An 18,922-nucleotide genomic window follows, 5' to 3' on the forward strand; every position below is an offset into this window, starting at 1 on the left:
TTAGCACGTTAGCTTTAGCCCTGCAGCGTGGGTGTCATAGAAACAGTCTTCGTTAATCATGGAGGTCATGCTCTGAACACTGAAGTCCCTCTCCAGCAGGCTGCTGAAGTCCAGTTCTCCTCCAGGACTTCGACGCAGACTGGAGCTCCGTCTCTTCTCCTCGTCCCTCTGAGATGCTGCTCCTCGCTCCGCCTCCTCCTCAGTGAAGTTGAGCCTCTGCAGCTGCGCCTCCAGCTCGCTGGTCAGGGAGCAGAGTCTGGTCCTCTTCCCTGCGGAGTCGGAGGCGGCCCTGCTGGGCAGCAGAGGCTCCGAGCAGGTTTCTCCCAGGACGAAGCTGCCGTCCGGCCTGCGGCTCTCCTCCGGCTGGTGATGAGTCGTCCTCTGCTGCCTCCTCCTCCAGGAGCCGCTCCTCTCTGCCGTCGACAGCCTGCTCCTCCTCAGGGAGCCGGCGGGCGCTCGGTCTCTGAGGAGGGAGCGCAGAGCTCGCAGCACCGTGGCCTTCGTCTCCAAACCACTGAAACACAAACAGCGCCGTGCAGGACGGCAAATAACAGTTAACGGTTCATCTGTCGATTCTAGGTCTAACCTGAACCCTAAAACCAGGTCTAAAACCTCAAACTGCCCTTTGGAGAAGAGAGGACCGACGTTGGTCCTCACAAAGATAGAAGAACAAACTCTCTCTCTCTCTCTCTCACACACACACACACACACACACACACATTTATTTGTACACACTAAATTACCTGCTGCAGAGCTGAAACACCGTCTCAGGTCGTCCCTCCACCTCAGACCGGCTGTGAACCAGCTCCCAGACACACGGGTTCTCTGAGCCTGAAGACACAAGTACTCAGATCATTTACTGCAGTAAAGGTAGTAATACCACAGTGTAGAAATACTCTGTAACAAGTAAAAGTCCTGCAAGTGCAAAAGTATTAGCATCAAAATATACTTAACGGACCAAAGTACAGAGAAATATATATTATTGGAGTATAATTATGTGTTTAATGACTTTATATTCTGCTGGATAGTTTGTGAATTTACCTTCAGGATCAATAAAGTTTGATCAGATCTTAATCTTTAATAATACATCATCATTTATTAGTTGATTATATTTTGTGTTATTAACCTGAATCAGCAAAGTTACCAAATAAATGTAGTGCAGTAGAAATATTCAGTAACAGAAAACGGAAGGTACAAGTACCTCAAAATTGTACTTCAGTACAGTACTTGAGTGAATGTACTTAGTTACTGCAGCACAGCGGCACCTGCTGGACATGTGCTGACGTACAGCTTGTGAGTGACTGACCTGTGATGCTGGCCGGTCTGATCTGAACCGCTGAGACTGGGATTAACCAGCGGAACCTGAAGGGGTCCAGATCAGCTGAGCGGGAGCCGGTCTGTCGACAGAGAACGAACGTGATGAATTATTCAAATAAATGATAATTATTAATGTGATGTTTCACTGCTTCACTTCAAGTCTGTGAGCAGTGATGCCTTCAGGGACACTCTGACGGGTCTGACAGCGATGCATCATCTCTCCTCCTGGAGCTCTCAGGCGACCAGCAGCAACATAAAGACCCCTGGTTCATATTTAACTTGTTAAAGGCGCACAGAGAGGATGAAGAGGAGGAAGGAGACTCACCATCCTCTTCTTCAGCTTGCTGTTCTCACGGTAAACCAGGATGACGGCCCGTTTGAACACTGAGGACACGACAGGAGGAAATGTTATTCACAACATGCACACAGTGCTGCCACCAGCTGATCCTCATCCTCATCCTCATCCTCACAATGAAGCTGAGTTCATTCTTAATTACACTAACACACACTGAGTGTGTCTGACCCACCGAACAGCGTGAGCTCCGGCTCTTTCCTCAGACGTCTGAGCCTCGGCAGCGGGTTCAACCAGACCACCGACGAATGGACCAGAAAGTCCCCCATCGAGATCTCCGTCACCTGAAGGGGGCGAATGAGTGGGAAAATAATTATTAATGTTATTACTTGAGTTGTTAATCAAGTAGCTGGAAAAACAATTGATAATAAAATAAAGAATAAAGAATTCTGTTCTATGAAAGGGAAGCTAACAGGCTCAAGCTAACTGCGGCTGTGTTCTGGCACCAGAGGACCACATGTGAGCCGCCTCTGGCCCAAACATGGCTGCCAGATTTGAGCAGGTTTTTTGGGCAGATTCGAGCTCAGAATCAGTTTTAGCCAGCGTCGGCATCCAGGATCAGACCTGTGAACCGATTCAGGAGCATTATTCATAATTACAGTTGGGCCAAAACATGTCTTGACCGCGTGTCAAACTGCACAGTTTTTACTTAATTATATTAAATAAGCAGCTGTTGCTGGCTGCATCTCGTTCAGGCCACACAGACACTCTCTAAAAACTTCAGGCCTTCAACTGACCGTCCCTCAGTGTGTACCAGATTCAGATTCAGAATTCTGGTCCACACTGAGGGACGATCACTGGACCAGTTGAAGTAAACGTGTATCGCGTGTTTGTACCTGTTTGTGAGGTCCGCTCTGCTCTGCAGCCAGCTGGTCGAACACGGAGCCGTAGTCCTCGTAGATCTTCTGCATCTCGTTGATGTGACTCGCAACCTTCTCCATCGCTCTCAGCGCCTCTGTGTGGACGACAGAGGGAACTGCAGTCAGCAGACACGTTCACGTACAAGAGCTGCTGGAGACCCCTACAGGCTGCAGGGGGCATTACAGCTGGTTCACCTCAGCTGGACCTGACAGGTGTGTGTGTACCTGTCAGGTGTGTGTGTGTGTGTGTGTGTGTGTGTGTGTATGTGTGTGTGTACCTGTTAGGTGTGTGTGTGTGTGTGTACCTGTCAGGTGTGTGTGTGTGTGTGTGTGTGTGTGTGTGTGTGTGTACCTGTCAGGTGTGTGTGTGTGTGTGTGTGTGTGTACATGTCAGGTGTGTGTGTGTGTGTGTGTGTGTGTGTACCTGTCAGGTGTGTGTGTGTGTGTGTGTGTGTGTGTATGTGTGTGTGTACCTGTTAGGTGTGTGTGTGTGTGTGTGTGTGTGTGTGTACATGTCAGGTGTGTGTGTGTGTGTGTGTGTACCTGTCAGGTGTGTGTGTGTGTGTGTGTGTACCTGTCAGGTGTGTGTGTGAGTGTGTGTGTGTACCTGTCAGGTGTGTGTGTGTGTGTGTGTGTGTGTACCTGTCAGGTGTGTGTGTGTGTGTGTGTGTGTGTGTGTGTACCTGTCAGGTGTGTGTGTGAGTGTGTGTGTGTACCTGTCAGGTGTGTGTGTGTGTGTATGTGTGTACCTGTTAGGTGTGTGCGTGTGTGTGTGTGTGTGTGTGTATGTGTGTGTGTACCTGTTAGGTGTGTGTGTGTGTGTGTGTGTGTACCTGTCAGGTGTGTGTGTGTGAGCGTGTGTGTGTACCTGTCAGGTGTGTGTGTGTGTGTACCTGTCAGGTGTGTGTGTGTGAGTGTGTGTGTGTACCTGTCAGGTGTGTGTGTGTGTGTGTGTGTGTACCTGTCAGGTGTGTGTGTGTGTGTGTACCTGTCAGGTGTGTGTGTGTGTGTGTGTGTGTACCTGTCAGGTGTGTGTGTGTGTGTGTGTGTGTGTGTACCTGTCAGGTGTGTGTGTGTGTGTGTGTGTGTGTGTGTGTACCTGTCAGGTGTGTGTGTGTGTGTGTGTGTACCTGTCAGGTGTGTGTGTGTGTGTGTGTGTGTGTACCTGTCAGGTGTGTGTGTGTGTGTGTGTGTGTGTGTGTACCTGTCAGGTGTGTGTGTACCTGTCAGGTGTGTGTGTGTGTATGTGTGTGTACCTGTCAGGTGTGTGTGTGTGTGTGTACCTGTCAGGTGTGTGTGTGTGTGTGTGTGTGTGTGTACCTGTCAGGTGTGTGTGTGTGTGTGTGTGTGTGTGTACCTGTCAGGTGTGTGTGTGTGTGTGTACCTGTCAGGTGTGTGTGTGTGTGTGTGTGTACCTGTCAGGTGTGTGTGTTCGGGGCTCTCGGGGTCGGTCAGGGACACCAGCTCTCTGAGCAGCAGTGGATACTTCAGGACTCTCTGAACCGGTTTGATCAGGTACGACTCCAGAGAGGACGAGTGCTGATTGGTCGGATTCCTCGCCTCCAGGAAGTGCTTGAAGGCTCCGTCTGTCTTCGCTGTGAGAATGACAGAATCATAACATTTATTTCATTTAATAACCTCCTGAATCTGAACTTCTTTTTCAGATTAAAGTGTTGAAACTGATTCAGACAATGTGAACGAATGAATACAGAATTGAAATGGAGGTCTGGATCAAACGTCACCTCTCTCCAGGACTTTCTGGACCTTGATGTGGTTGGCACAGAAGCCGCTGTAGTGCTTGAAGTGGTCGGCGTAGTAGAGAAAAGATCCTCCCAACGAGAAGAGGAGTTTCTGAGAGCAAAGAGGGAGAACATTTAAAAAGACCGAAGAGAACCGAGGAGCAGAAAGTGTTTCTGAGAACGCTGAAGAATCTTCACCTTGAACTGTCCAGGCGTTTCCAGGCTGCTGAAGTTCGGACAGGAAGCGATTCTCTCCTCCAGCGTCTGAAGAAAAACTCTCTGGAAGTCCAACATCTCGGGCAGGCAGCCGAACAGAGCCTCCATCTGAGGGAGAGACGCTGCGGTCAGAGACTCAACAACAAGCCCACGTCTCATTGGTTCAAAGGTTTCTGTGTTTACCTCGTCTGTACTGAGGAAGGTCTCCTTCTGCAGAGGAGTCAGGTAGACGTCAAACAGACAGACCAGGTCCTGACAGACACACGGACAAGTTCATCTTAAAGCTGCTTTCAAACACAACTCAGTGAATCATCGATGAACAAGGAAGTAAATGAAAATATGAGGATGTTACAAATGAACTCATTTACAATATTAAAAACATCTGTAGTCAAAGAAGCATCAGCAGTAATAATAGTAATAACAGTAGTGTAGTATTACAGATTGCCATAGCAATTACTAATATTACCAACAGCAACAGCAGAAACAGCAGCAGCAGTAGTGGTAGTAGTAGTAGTAGTAGTAGTAGTGGTACTATGAGTTGCAGTAGTATTACTGTAGTAGCAGCAGTATGCAGTAGTATTACTGCAGTAGCAGCAGAATGCAGTAGTATTACTGCAGTAGTAGTAGTATGCAGCAGTACTGACCTTGACGTAGGACTTCTCGGTGTCCACCAGCTCCTGGATGACTTTACGCAGACGCTGACACACACTCAGGTGGGCGGGGCTTGCAGGCTGGCAGCCGGCCTCTCTGCTGTACGGGTTCCTGGGGACATCGGACTCCGCCGCTCTGCCTTCTGGGAAGGTCTGGTACAGAGAGTAGACCCGGTCCATGTTCTGAGAACAACATATAGCCAGACTCCATTAACGTTTTTGGGCATTTAGATGATTTTCTTGCTCAAAGTGTCGCAGCCTCTTTAAACTACAACGAGGAGACTAAAACGTTGTTCCCTCAGATCTCCTCTCGGCTTCTTCTGGCTCTGAATAATAAAGTACAACAAACTGAAGACGTGAACAGCAGGAAACACAAAGATTTCAGTGCAGCCTTCAGTTTGACCCTGAAGGAGGACGAGCTGTTAACCGACCAGCCGCCTCGTTTGTCATCATAATCTGAGCTGTCAGACTCTAATAAACTGCCGACAGTCGACATTCGGAGCGTGTTCGCCTGCAGCTGCACAGCTTTTAATAACTGGAGAGGACGCTTCACATTTACTACACTTTAAACTTCCAGGACGGCCGACTCATCTCGTCTCTGAGGAGCGAATGTGATTCTCTGAGACTCCCCTCAGACACACAAGCACTTTAGATTTAACGTTGTAATTATGACCTCAGAGGAAACGGTTCATCAGCGACACGTACGACTGTAAAAAGGGTTCATTAAACGCAGCGTGAAACAGCACCGACCCTCCAGAGAGACGAGAGAAATGTTTCCTCATAACTGTGAACAGGTCAGGGTCACAAAGTCAGCCACTTCTTTTTATGCACATTTTGAATTTGTGTAATAAAACAAGAAAATAATCGCACGTGTCCACATATCCAGTGTTCAGGGCAGGGTGTCCACAGACAGGAAGAGAAATATCAAAACAATCACAGACGACCACCAGACCGACACCTGCAGCATCAGTCTGACCCCTGACCCCCGTCCCTCTGCGTCTGTTTACCAGCAGGACGAGGCCGTCCGGGGGCCTCTGGCAGCTCCGGCAGCAGGCCGCCTCGTCCAGCAGCCCCACCAGCCGCTCCAGCAGGCCGACTCCGGGAAACGCCTCCCCTCCCTCCTCCTCCTCCTCTTCCAGCATCTCCCCGTCCTCCTCCAGCGGCAGCACCCAGCACAGAGCGCCCATGGTCAGAGAGCGGGATGTCGGGGAGGCCTCGGCCGGGGTCAGGGGTCGCCTCCGGGAACCGTTACCTCCAGGAGGAGGTCAGGAACAACATCTACGAGTTCTCTCTGGTTCTACGAGCGGACGCCATTAATCCTCTGCTCAGACTTTACTAACGAACACTCCTCAGGGTGTAAGCCTGGATTAACAGCCTGATCAGAGGTCAGGTGACACAGGAGGCATCTGAGCTCCAGGAAGCACAAGAGGATTGTGGGAAAGGATTTCTGCAGGTACACAGACTGAAACAAGTACGACCAGTGAAACACATCAGGACCTGAAACCGTTCGACTCTTCAACCAAACAAAGGCTGCGTCACATTAGTGTCTCCAGGTGGTTTACAGAGACGTCTGTCCACAGTGAAGCACCTGAACAACAGAGACATTTACTCTTCTTCTTCTTCTTCTTCTTTCTCTTTTCTGTCGGAAAACATAAAAACTGCATCACAGCTGACATCTGAGTCCCAGGGGAAGTCAAGTTCTTCACTTTAACCTCAGTGAGCAGCTCACGTCTTTGTTTTGGAAAAGCTCTGTTCTGTTTGAGAAAAACACTTTGAAAGTTTGGACGGAGACAAAAAGACGCGTTTAAGATGTGGACGCACCCAAAGATGGCCGCCAGAAAGGGACACATCCAGTACGTCCCTCAAACTGAGGCTCTATTTCCACTTTCACTCACACTCAGTCACACATCTGCGTCTCTCACAGATCTGACTGCAGCGCCTCGTTTTCTGGTTGCATGTAAACCAGGATCAGGTCTACTCCAGTCCAGAGGGAGGTGGTAACACACAGGAAGCACAAACTGCCAAAAACACCTGAAGAAGAAGAACTTCTGCTCTTCAACACTTTAGTTAAAACGACATCAGAGTGTTCTGCTGTGACGCCGCTGTCAGCAGGAATCAACCCGTCTCACCCGTCTCACCCGTCTCACCTGTCTCTGCAGGTCGGCGTCCTCAGATGGACTCAATGAAACGTCGTCAAAAACAGGAAGTGGGACATCGGCTGGAGAATCTGTGAAATGAAGACCAGGTTCAGAAGTGATCCGGCGGTCCCTCCTGACCTCTCAGACGACTGAAGTCTCATTTTACACATTAGAAATGTAAACAGTGAATCCAGTTCATTATTAATCATTACTGATCATTATTGATTATTGATCATTACATTAAAGCCTGAGAATGAAAACCATCCGACAGACAAATTCTATCACTGCAGATCTACAGGCAGTTTTCCCAGAATCCCCTGGGGCCGACGCCTCTGTACTGCTGCATCTGACTGAGCACCGACCCGCCTTCAGAATAAAAGCCCCTCTGGGAGCTGCAGTTGGCTGCAGAGAAACTGAAGCTCCTGTTTTAAATACTGGTTCACAGTTCAGGACCAGCCTCTGAACGTCCCCCCACTTCCTGTCTGCTCTGCTGTCACAATCAAACATGTTGTTATGTCTCTTCATCGCAGAGATTCAAACACATTTAAATAATAATAACAACAACAATAATAAAAACCCACTCGTGTTTATAAACCTGCATTAAAAAGCCCCCCTTGTGCTACCTGTGGTCCAGGCCCGGAGGTCCAGAGGGGCCGGGGGCTGGCAGGGGTCGCCGGGGTCGGGCCAGACGGCGGCGGGCTCCTCGGGGTCGGGGGACTCGTCTCTCCTGAGCAGCAGCTGGAGCTTCTGGTGGCTGAAGAGACTCTGCATCAGGGCCAGGTCCAGACCGGACACGGCGGCCCCGTTCACAGCCAGGACCTCGTCTCCCGCCCTGAGGCCTGATGGGAAACAGGAACAGACTAAGACTTTAAATCTTTACTGAAGCACGAAAACATGAAGTCACATGATTTAAATCAAACAGGAAGTCTCTGTCTGGCTGCAGGTTTAACAACAAGCCGTGACTGCCCTCTGCTGTAAATAAGAAGAACAGAAAGTCACCATTATTTGTACATTAAATATCGATTGTATCTTCGTCAATCTTGTTTTCTGAAACGTAACAAACTGTCTGTTATTATCGTCTAACTATCAAACAGAGACTTCAGAGGTTCAGAATCTGGACCTTCTCTGGCCGACAGTCCCAGTGGGTCGACTTCGCTGACGTAGACGTGACTTCTTCCCGCTCCGTCAACGTGACCCGTCACCGCGAAACCTGCAGGACCACCAGTGGAAAACAAAACATTACATTTATTCATTATTCTACTGAACACACAAATATACAGAAAGCACAGCACTTACAACAACATGTCATATATTTCATTATATTTCACATAGTTTCTGCCTTCTGCATTCGTTCCTCTGGGGGTTTTATGCTCTTTATAAAATCATATTCCTCCATTTTGAACTTAAAAACATCTTAAAACCCAACGAGGACTAAAAGTTTTCATCTTGTTATCATAGGCAGAGCTGAAAATCACGTTTCCTGACGAACCGCTGATTCTTATAAACGTGTTTGTATTTTCTCACCAAAGTCTTCAGCAGCGTCGCTCCGACAGACGTTCAGGGTGAAAACAGGGTCGGCTGACGGCTGCAGCTCATCACTCGCCTGGAGGCCGACGAGAGGAGTCTGATCGATCAGTCTGACAGTTACATTGCTGATATATTGTTATCAGACTTTGTACAGAAATATTGATATCGGCCTCAGAAATCCAGCATCGGTGAAACAAACAACAAGTTTTATCTGTTTTATCCATCAGTCCAGAAAAATGAATTTTCTTCATATTTAAGAAGCTGGAAGCTGATGGAAAAGTGACTGAAACGGTGAATTGATTCTAAGAATCGTTGCCGCTCTGATCAGATGAAATCATGAATTTATTGTGAAATTTAAAAATGACAACATGAGACTTTATGGGCTTTTATCATAAACCAGACCAGTGAGATGAACGGACATCAACATGCAGGGAGACGAGTCAGTGAATGCACCTGTAGAGCTGCAGGGCGTCCTGCAGGGGGCGCCCCCTCCCTCACTTTGGACACACAGTCGAGTCTCTGGAGGAGGAAACAGACTCGGGTTCAGTTTCATTATTATTATAATCCTAACATCATCATTATCATTCATTCATTCATCAATTATATCATCATCATCATCATTATTATGATTATTATTCAGCTTCATCACAGTCTGAAAGATGAAAACATTAAAATCCAATAAAAACATTTGACTAAATATTTTATTTCTTAGAGAAGGAGGATGAGGAGGCATCATGCTGAGAGGAAGGAAGGAAGGAAGGAAGGAGGTTAAAAGAGGAGCAGGGGAGTGGAAGAAAGGAGGAGGAGGTCATGTGGAGAGGAGAGGAGGTGGGGGGGGGGTCACTTTCTGCCTCCACTGAGGGATTAACACTGAGAGACAAAGGAATTCTGGGAGAATAAAGGGCTGTCAGACCTTTTACCCCCCCCCCCCCCCCCCGCCGCCACCCTGTGTGTCTACAGATCAGTAGGTTGCTATGAAACAGCTGTCTGACTGAACAAACACTGTCTGAATGAAGACAACTGTCCTCTCCTCCTCCTCCTCCTCCTCCTCTGTTCTCCTCCTCTCCTCTGTTCTCCTCCTTGGGGGGTTAAAGGGTGACAGGTGGCATCAAACTCTGGACAGAGAGACAGTGTGAGGACACCGTGTCCACCGACAGGACATGTTCTTCACTTTGGGTTTGTCCGTTTCAGCGTCCTCTGACACAAAGACAGAAGTCATGACTCAGGATGAATCTATAAATACACCTTTACAGTTTATATTTAAACTTAATTAAAAACTGTCCAGGAAAAAGAAAAAAAAGACTTTGACTCTAAATTCTGTTCCGGATCAAAACCAGATTCAGCCCCAGGGCATGATGGGTAAAAGTGAGGGGTTGAGCTGAGCTGAAATTACAGGTTTGTGCGGTCGGAGCAGTAATCAGAGCGGAGGAGCTGCAGTCAGTCTGGAGTCTGAAGACCACCGACTGACAGTGAACACATCGCCATCGTTAACGCTTTCACTGCCTCAGTTCCTTTGTGCTTTCATTTATACATATATACACATATATATGTGTGTGTATATATATATATACACGTATATATATATCATATGTCATTCTTCATATTCCATCTTGTTTTCGTCGGATGTTGGACCGAACAACAAAACTTTTTAATATTTCATGTCTTCAAAGTACTGTAACATGTTTTGTATCCCATAATGCACCTCTTCTTCTTTTTACATGGTGCTCTGATGAACTGTGAGGTTTCTACATCAGAGGAGGACGTGGTTCAGACTGAAGTGTAAGTCCTCTGGAGGACGAGTTCTGGAGGAACAGCTCTTCCTCTGACAGTCACACTCCTCCGCCGGACGTGGTTCTGAGTCCAGTAACTGTGTGGGCCGTCTGTTAGCGGTTTGTCTCCTGCAGAGACGACGCAGCAATTAACTCCACATGTCCTTCAGAGACCAGAGACCAGAGACCAGACTGTCCCTGTGAGCTGTTTTTAACTGCTGGTGTCATTTACACCTCAGAACCTGAGAAAAGTCTTCACATCCATTCAAGAAGAGGTTTAGACGGTGAAGGCCCAGATTTATACGAAAACATCTCTCAAACCTTTCAATAAAAAAGGAGCTGCAGACTCTCCACAACCTCAGAGCCCTCGGAGCTCTCTGATTGGTCAGTTTTCTGTAAGACATAGAAAAACTACCTGGAGCAGGACAGGAGTGGACCCAACCAAACCAGGACGTCCACATGCTCCATTTAACGTCGAGCAGGAAGAAGCTCAGTAACACGAGTCACTCTCTGAGGATACGCGTCCTGCAGTCCTGGTCCAGGTCTATAAGACTGTTTACACTCTGCGAGGGACTCGAGTGTCAACAGAGGACACGTGTGAACACTGAGGTGTGGACAACATCTGTCCGTCAAACACGGAGCCAAAACAAACCTTCAGCTGCAGAGAGATTTATCTCCTCGGACTCTTCTGGTCCCAGAGCCTCCGAGTCCTAAAATAGCTCACTGTTTATCAAGAGGGGGCCCTCAGGAGCCGAGGATGATGGGAACTTCAGCCGGCTGATGATCCACAGTTGAAGCACTGAGCTTCAGCAGGACCACAAATAAATAAAATCTGTCTCACAGAGACGGACTGTGAGATCAGGTGGTTTTCAGACACATTTTTCACTGGGAAACAAGTGAAAGCTCCACACTGAGTTCGTGAGTACGGAGGTGGCAGGAAGAAGACGTGTTGGACATAATCACTGCTTGTTGTCACTCTGCAGTGAAAATAAAAAGACCCTCAGATCCACCCCCCCACCCCCACCCCCTGTCCTCAGGTTGTCGGTCCGGTCTATTACCTGGGATGTGGAGTGTCTGCCGTCCCTGCTGCGTCTGTTTAGTCCGTCCAGAGCCTTCAGGGAGGACGGCAGGCCCCTCCTCCTGGTGTTTCCTCCCGACAGAGACCGATACCGACGCCTCAAGACCACCTCATCTCGACTGCACACCTGAGGAGGGAGGACAGGTCCAACATGAACAACAGAAGATGTCTTTCCACATGAGGTCTACAACAGTCCAGCGTTACAGCTGGTCCACTTACCAGGGCGTGGAAGGAGGACACGGAGAAGACGCCCAGGCGTCCCAGCATGCTCTTGGAGGGCCGGCTGGCCACGGCGAGGAGGCCCTTGGGGTTTGGGAGCTCGCTGCCCTGCAGGCTGGACAGATAACACCGCAGCCGGAACAGATCCAGGTTCAGTTTCTCCAGGTTCTGCTCCCACTGCTGGATCTGAACACAGCAGCACACAACAGGTCGATATAGAGATATATAGATGTACACCGTCTGATTGGCTCTTGTAGTACATGGAGGCGGGATCAGGAGGACGTATAGGTCATGTTGATATATTGATTATTAACTCTGTTACTGTGACGACGCCTCTCGTCTCTGACATCACCACAGACGACCAATGAAAGGAGTCTCTCCTCCTCCTCCTCCCTCCCCTGTTCTCCCCCCTGACTCTTTCCCACGCCACTTCGACTACACGTTTATAAACTTAAAGATGATTGGACGTCCTTATTAAAAAACACACTAAATAAAACAACACAAACAAAAGGGAAGAAAAAAAGGAAACTGTTTAGTAAAATATAATTATATAAAAGTTTCCAGCCTCTCTCTCCACTTAGCTCTTCCTCTCTGACCCCCCCCCCCAGAGTAATTGAATGTTGAGCAGTGAGATTAGCCTTTAATCTCAGTTCAAACAGCAGCTCTTGGATCAGTTTCACAGTTCACAGAAAGAGATAAACCAGCTGCTCAATGATTAGTTCTTCGTGTCCTCGAGAGCCATCGAACACTCAGGAAGAGTGAGTTTCAAAATAAATGAGACCTCTAAACCCTGTTTTCAATCACTGCTAATGCTAATACTAAAATATACATGACCTGCTGCTGGTCTCAGTGGATTACAGAGAGCCGCAGTGAAACCAGAACCTCCAGGCTCTGATCCAGAGGAAAGAAAACCTCATTCAAAATCATTTGTAACAACATTAAAAACTAGAAACCTGGACTTCCTGTTCAGTGTGTCGCGCTGCTCGCTGCACGTGTTTATATAATGATGTAATATCGTTGTTTATTCTAAATCCAATGTTTTATTGAACATCATTTCCCACGAGCCCTCGAAAATATATTCATGTTGTGAGTTTCCTGCTCAGAATGGGACACAAATTCAAAATGGCCACCACGTGATTCAGCTCCGTCCTGTTGGGGAAACGATGGGATGTGACTTTGAACCACGTGTCTGTCGACGGTGTGTTTCCTCTTCATGCTGCTTCATGATGTCACTCAGCAGCCTCATCTGGCGCTGTCGTTAGCGGGAAAGCGCTTGTTGTTTCTGGCTGCCGGTAACGGCCCCGAACATCTGGAACCGATATTAAACTCGACTCCACGTGAGATCGAGCGCTTGAGATCGAGCGTTTTTCTGCTCTGCAGCTGCCAGAGCGCCCTCGAGGCTGTTTGTTGTGTAAAGACGTTACAGAGAGAGAGTTTCCTCCTCTCAGAGCTGCTAACTGCCAGCAGCTTCATCACTGGTTCTGTTCAGGTCTCCAGGGTCCTTTCAAACCGCTCAAACACCAGAGAACGCCATCTAACATAAAAACAGTCAGAGTAACGCCTGCACGCCGGCTCCTCCTCATGGACTCATGACTTCCAGTAGTTTTGCTCCTACATGTGATTTAATGCGTCATCATCTCACCTCTTCTGACAGACGGTGTCTTGTTTGGAGGAAAATGATGAGACCTTACAGACTGAATTTGAGACTAAATGACTCATTAAGAGGAACATTCTTTATTCATGACACTTTATTTTTCCCTTTCAGTCAGAAGAGACATGTAGAAGTTTACACGCAGACCTAACCCTAATCAATGACTCCTTAAAACTGAAAAACGTGACCTCAGCTCAGAGAGTCTAACAGGCCTCGCTGGCCCTGATCCCAGCACACCCCCCCCCCACACTGACCTGGGTCTCCACGGCCCTCCTGTTCTTCTGCTCCTTGATGACGGACAGCTGCAGCTCGGCCATCTTCTTCATCTTCCCGTCCATGTCGATCTTGTGCAGCAGCGAGCGGCTCTGGCAGCGGAGGAGGCGCAGCGTGTCCTCCTTCCCCTGACGCCGGGCCAGCAGCGAGGCGCTCGCAGAGTGGATGGCCGTCACCCAGTTCTCCAGGTCGGTCTGGTTGGTGGCCTGGAGGAGGTGGAGGACACAGACATTCATTAGTGTTTAATAACTGTTTCAGAGCTGCATCAGGTGACGGAGAGGCTTCAGTCTGAAAGTTCTCCAGCAGCTCCTGACACCAACAGGGGACTTTTAGGACGATAAAGCTAAAGGCTCGTAAAGAGGAACATTTGTTGCAGCAATTAGCCGGGTGTCGTGACTCCCATTAGAGGGCTTTCACCCTGCTCTACCCTCCTCCACCCTCCATCTTCAGCTCCTTTCAGCTCCTGACAAAAGCTCCTCGACACCTCGGTGCGGCCCACCCCCCCACAGTGAACCCTCTGGGGAGCCGTGATGGAGCGCCGGGTGATTCGTGTATCTGTAAACACACTCCACAGCTGAGAGGAAAGAGAGTTAATCTTTCTGAGCTCGTAAAGAGGAAGAAGATGAACGCGGCTGCCAGAGGACACAGGAAATCTATGTTCAGACCTTTTTGTGCTGCTTTTATTATTCGAGATCGAAGTATTCATCTGGTTTATCCTGTTGTGATAGATGCTGAATGTCTAAAGTGTCGACTTAACTCATTTCATTCAGCGTAAAGGAACACCAGGAATCAGATGAGAACATAGATATCAGTCCCATCAGATAGATACGGAGAAGATGTCTTTTTTAGCTTAGCTTAGCGGTAAGACTGGAAGCAGGGGGAAGCTGCTAGCCTAGCTCCATCAAACGTGTTATATTATCTATTGAAACAGAAATATAGAGCAACAAACTAAAACCTGGAGAAAAAGGCAGAGCTTTAGCTTTGTCTGCTGAGCTCCTTCGTAGGACTCAAACTGTCCACATTGGTCTTGGACTTGGCCCATGTTTCCTTCAGCGTCGGTGGTGAACAGCTGGCAGCGACTCAGTCATCACCAGAGAAAATCCTAAAGTGAGCTCAGGCTCTGTGCATGTTTGTGGTGACGCTGATGGTTCAGCGCTGGAGAGAAACCACAACCCTCCAAAACACTACGGCCCATTCATTCACACTGTTGTGTGGCTGAAATGACAGAGTAGGATGTAGGATGGGAAAAGAGACGCAGCCAGCAATCAAAAGTCAGACAATCCAGAGAATCTGAGAGGATTCAAATATAGAAAGAATGAAGCCGCAGCAGTTTCACTCAGAAATGTTAAAAATGTTAAAAAAACAGAAACATCAGACTCAAACGTGATTCTGGTTGTTTGTGAATCAGAAGTCTCCCTGGTGGTGCGTTCAAGGACAGTTTTGTGTTTACTTGTTTGAACAGAAAGAATAATAAATGAAATTCAGAGAGTGGCCTTCGTCTCCTCACCTGGAACAGGTAGACGTCTCCGTGCGCGTTGCTCAGACAGAAGACGTGTTCCTTCTTGGGATGTTCGGGGACGGCCTGGACGATGCTGTCGTCGGCCAGCAGAGCGTAGCGAGGTTCCTGTTCAGCACTCATGTTTTTCCCATATGTCTCATAAAACAGCAGAGTGCAACCTGAGGGGACAGAACGATCTATTATAGACTCCATCACCCACAATCCTTCAGGCAGCAGGAACTTTCAGCCCATTTACTGAAGACAACGTCTTCCTGTTTCTATGTGCAGTCAAACACACACAGGTGGAGCTCATCACAGTCTGAATATGAGACGAATATGAGTCCTCCTGTGGTCCAGGCAGACCTACCTTTCAGTGTGACCCAGTAGTGTCTCCACTTGCGTCGAGCCACCAGCTCCAGCTTCCTGTCCTTGTTGACGGTGATGAGAGCTTTGAAGGAGAGCCATCCGGCCCGTCGCACCACGCCCTGCTCCTTCTCAAACAGGACGTCCAGCTGCTCGCCTCCTCCCACCTCCAGCTCCCCATCCATGTCCTCCTCCCCCTCCTCCTCCTCCTCCTCCTCCTCCTCCTCTCCATCCCCCTCTGACGGCTCGGTCCGGTCGGCTGCGCTGCTGCAGCCCGTCTCCAGCTCCTGCATGAAGCTTTCGTAGACGTTCTGCCGCTGAGCGTCGCTGCTCTGGTTCTGGTTCAGGCTTCTGGAGGAGCCACAGTAGCCCGGTGGGAACTGGTTCTGGTTCAGAGAGTGGAGAGGGTTGGAGGACCACAGTGTGTTGCAGCTGACCGGCCCAGAGTCCAGCCCGTTGATAAAAACATCACTGGTGTCGCTGCCGTTTGGCTCCTAAGGAGGAATCAGGCAACAGACTTGATTTTTAATCATATTATATATTATATTTTATATTTAATTTATAAGGCTGAAAAACAAGACAACAAGCTGTCAGTTAAAAGAGTTTCGAGAGACGGAACCAAAAAGAGGAAGCGGTGTTGTTGTAATTCATCCTGAGGCCTCTAGAGGGACAAAAAACTCATGATTGTGTTGCCCTTTAAATTAATTAAATTAATTCAAAGACATCAGTGAGCCTCACTGGGTGACACGTTCCTTCATCACCATGAACACACACACTGTAGTTTATTGTGACTCCACATGTGGATTCATCCGCCGCTGAAAATAGTCCCCAACAGATGCACTATTTCCTCCTGTTAGTTAGAAACCACAGTGAGCAGCTGTTTGAGGAAACATGACATGTTGCTCAGTGGATTTACTGACAATAACATTCATTTAGATTATCACCACATTTATACTTTAACACCAAAATGCGACTTAATATATTCTCTCTGAACTTTCTCTGCTGGAGTCGTTTCATTTGCTTTTGACGACTCAGAAGTGTTTTATGAGTTTGTTTTAACAAGCAGAATTTCCCCCCTCATTACAGATAACTGGGTGTTAATATGTTCTCTTACTTTAATGCAGCACTTTGGGAAATTTACTGAACTGATATAAAGAACCATTAATGTTTCAACAATAGCTCTCATTTCATTTATAATAAAGGACGTGCATATTCATGGTACATATCGTGCTACAGACCTTCGTTACTGTTGTTGTGTTGGGATGATGTAGTATTTATGGATTGTACCACATTGTCAGGTGGTCATATTACTTTGTCCAGTCATTGAAATGTTGTGTGAAATGTTTAAAATATTACAATGTTAAATATTAGATGTATATTTATGTCTATTTAAGCAGTGTTCTCATGGTTAAGTGATTAAGTGACAAACGCGTACCACTACTAATAATTTATTTAAGAACGCTTAAATAAAAATTTGTAACGGAAAAGGAAAATTTAAAAACTGTGTGCACTGCAACTAATACTGCATATCATACACAACTACTATTACTACTGCTGTTACTACTACAAGTACTACTGTCAGTGCTATAGCTAAAACAATCAGACACACATCGTTATGTGTATTTCCTTCTTAGTGCATCATAATAACATGAAAACGTTTAGCTTTTATATATATTTGTACATTTTAAATCTTCCGTACTTGTACAACTAATACTGGCTTCCTCCTGGTTGATGTTTTTTAAAACGCTGTTGTTGTTTCTCACCTGGATCCTCCTCTTCTTCCTGCTCAGACTTCCTGTCCAGTCGCTGAGTCGTCTGATTCGGCTCTTCAGGAAGTCTTTGCGGTTGCTCCCGGAGACGGCGGTGATGCTGACGGGCTCGGCCCTGCGACAGGGCAGCGTCAGGGAGGTGTAACGCTGCTCCACGCCTCCTCCTGAACCCTCCTCCTCCTGGATGACATCATCCAACAGCGCGGAGGAGGAGAAGGCGGCCCTCTGCTGCTGCAGGGAGGCGTCCGGCGTGGTGGGGAAGGCGGGCAGCGTGTTGTGGCTGTAAACGTTGTCCAGTGAGGTGGTGGAGGGTGACACCAGGCTGAAGTCCGAGTCTCCGATGCCGCTGTCCTCGGTTCGACCGGAGGAGCAGGTGTTGTAACCTGCGGTGGAGGTGAACTCGTTGGTCTCTGCGGTGGGGAAGAGGAGGCTGGAGTTAAATCCAGGTGACATGTCCACCTGGGCTGAGAAGAAGGTGTTGTACCCTCTGCTTGTGGTGGCGGTCTCCTCTGTGCGGGTGGAGGAGTAGGTGGTGTACCCGCTGCTGTTAGCCACACTCTGCCCGCAGACAAACACGTTGTCAGCCAGCTCGCCGCCGGTCCCCCACGGCGAGTCGTACCAGGAGCCGTCGGAGCTGAGCGAGCTGCCCTTGCTGGTGCGGAGGGAGGGTTCGCTGACTGGGGCGGCTGTGGTGGAGGCGGTGGGGAGGCCAGAGAGCCCCTGCGGCTCCATGGGGACGACCCTGGCGTTGGTGAACTCCACCCTCATGCTGCCATCTTTGCTGAGCAGCACCTTCGGGCTGCCACCACTCTCCAGGGACGTCCGCTCACCACAAATCCCGTTACTGCAGCCTCCCTGCGCCCCTCTGATGCATCTCTGAGGAGAGCCGGCTCCCAGTTTGGAGCCTCCTCTGGGTGCTTTGGGTGCATGTTCATAATGCCAGGAGGTGTATGGCGGGCCAGAGGCGTGCTGGTTTAGGTGGCTCCTCCCCCGGCTCCTGCAGCCTCCCTGACTGCTCCTCCACCAGCTGCGAGCTGACGGCACCTCCTCCCTCCTGGAGGAGAACCTGAGCGAGCAGGAGGACTTGGCAGGAGGGACGAAGCTGCCGTGACTGTCTGTGTTTCCCATCGCTACCTGGAGGAGGATCAAGGAGACATGACATCATCAACATGAGACAGGCGGAGGACATAAATTACAGCTGCTGTTTATCTCCCAGAATCTTTACGTTGTTCTAGAAACAAACACAAAGCTGCTGCTGCTCTTACGGATACTACGGGTACTTTTACTTTACAAGTAGTACCACTAACACTACCACCACTACTGCTACCAGGGCCGGATTCACCTGCTGACATGAGCTATGACTCCACATTACTCTGGGTTGGTTCTCAGACACCACTGATTCAGCGCTGCACTTCAGTCGATGCAGCAGAGCCACACATGCTCCTTCCTTGTCTAAACCTGCCGCCTACATTTCCCACGATGCAGGTGGAGTTCTCCTTTAAA

General features: G+C 48.6%; 1 protein-coding gene across 1 annotated transcript; it reads right to left on the reverse strand.

Moving 5' to 3' along the window:
* LOC139302578 (rho guanine nucleotide exchange factor TIAM2) lies at nt 1-18,547 on the reverse strand. Its single transcript, XM_070926283.1, is given in 22 exon segments — nt 1-514; nt 744-831; nt 1,307-1,397; nt 1,643-1,701; nt 1,845-1,953; nt 2,506-2,624; nt 3,945-4,124; nt 4,272-4,380; nt 4,467-4,592; nt 4,668-4,736; nt 5,129-5,317; nt 7,282-7,361; nt 7,854-8,111; nt 8,393-8,482; nt 8,797-8,875; nt 9,253-9,318; nt 11,627-11,773; nt 11,866-12,051; nt 13,771-13,995; nt 15,297-15,466; nt 15,655-16,144; nt 17,414-18,547. Coding segments are annotated over 22 exon segments (4,578 nt in total).
* Nucleotides 18,548-18,922: the final 375 nt, after the last annotated feature.

This window comes from Enoplosus armatus, chromosome 19 (genome assembly GCF_043641665.1).
Source record: "Enoplosus armatus isolate fEnoArm2 chromosome 19, fEnoArm2.hap1, whole genome shotgun sequence".
Lineage (NCBI taxonomy): Eukaryota > Metazoa > Chordata > Actinopteri > Centrarchiformes > Enoplosidae > Enoplosus > Enoplosus armatus.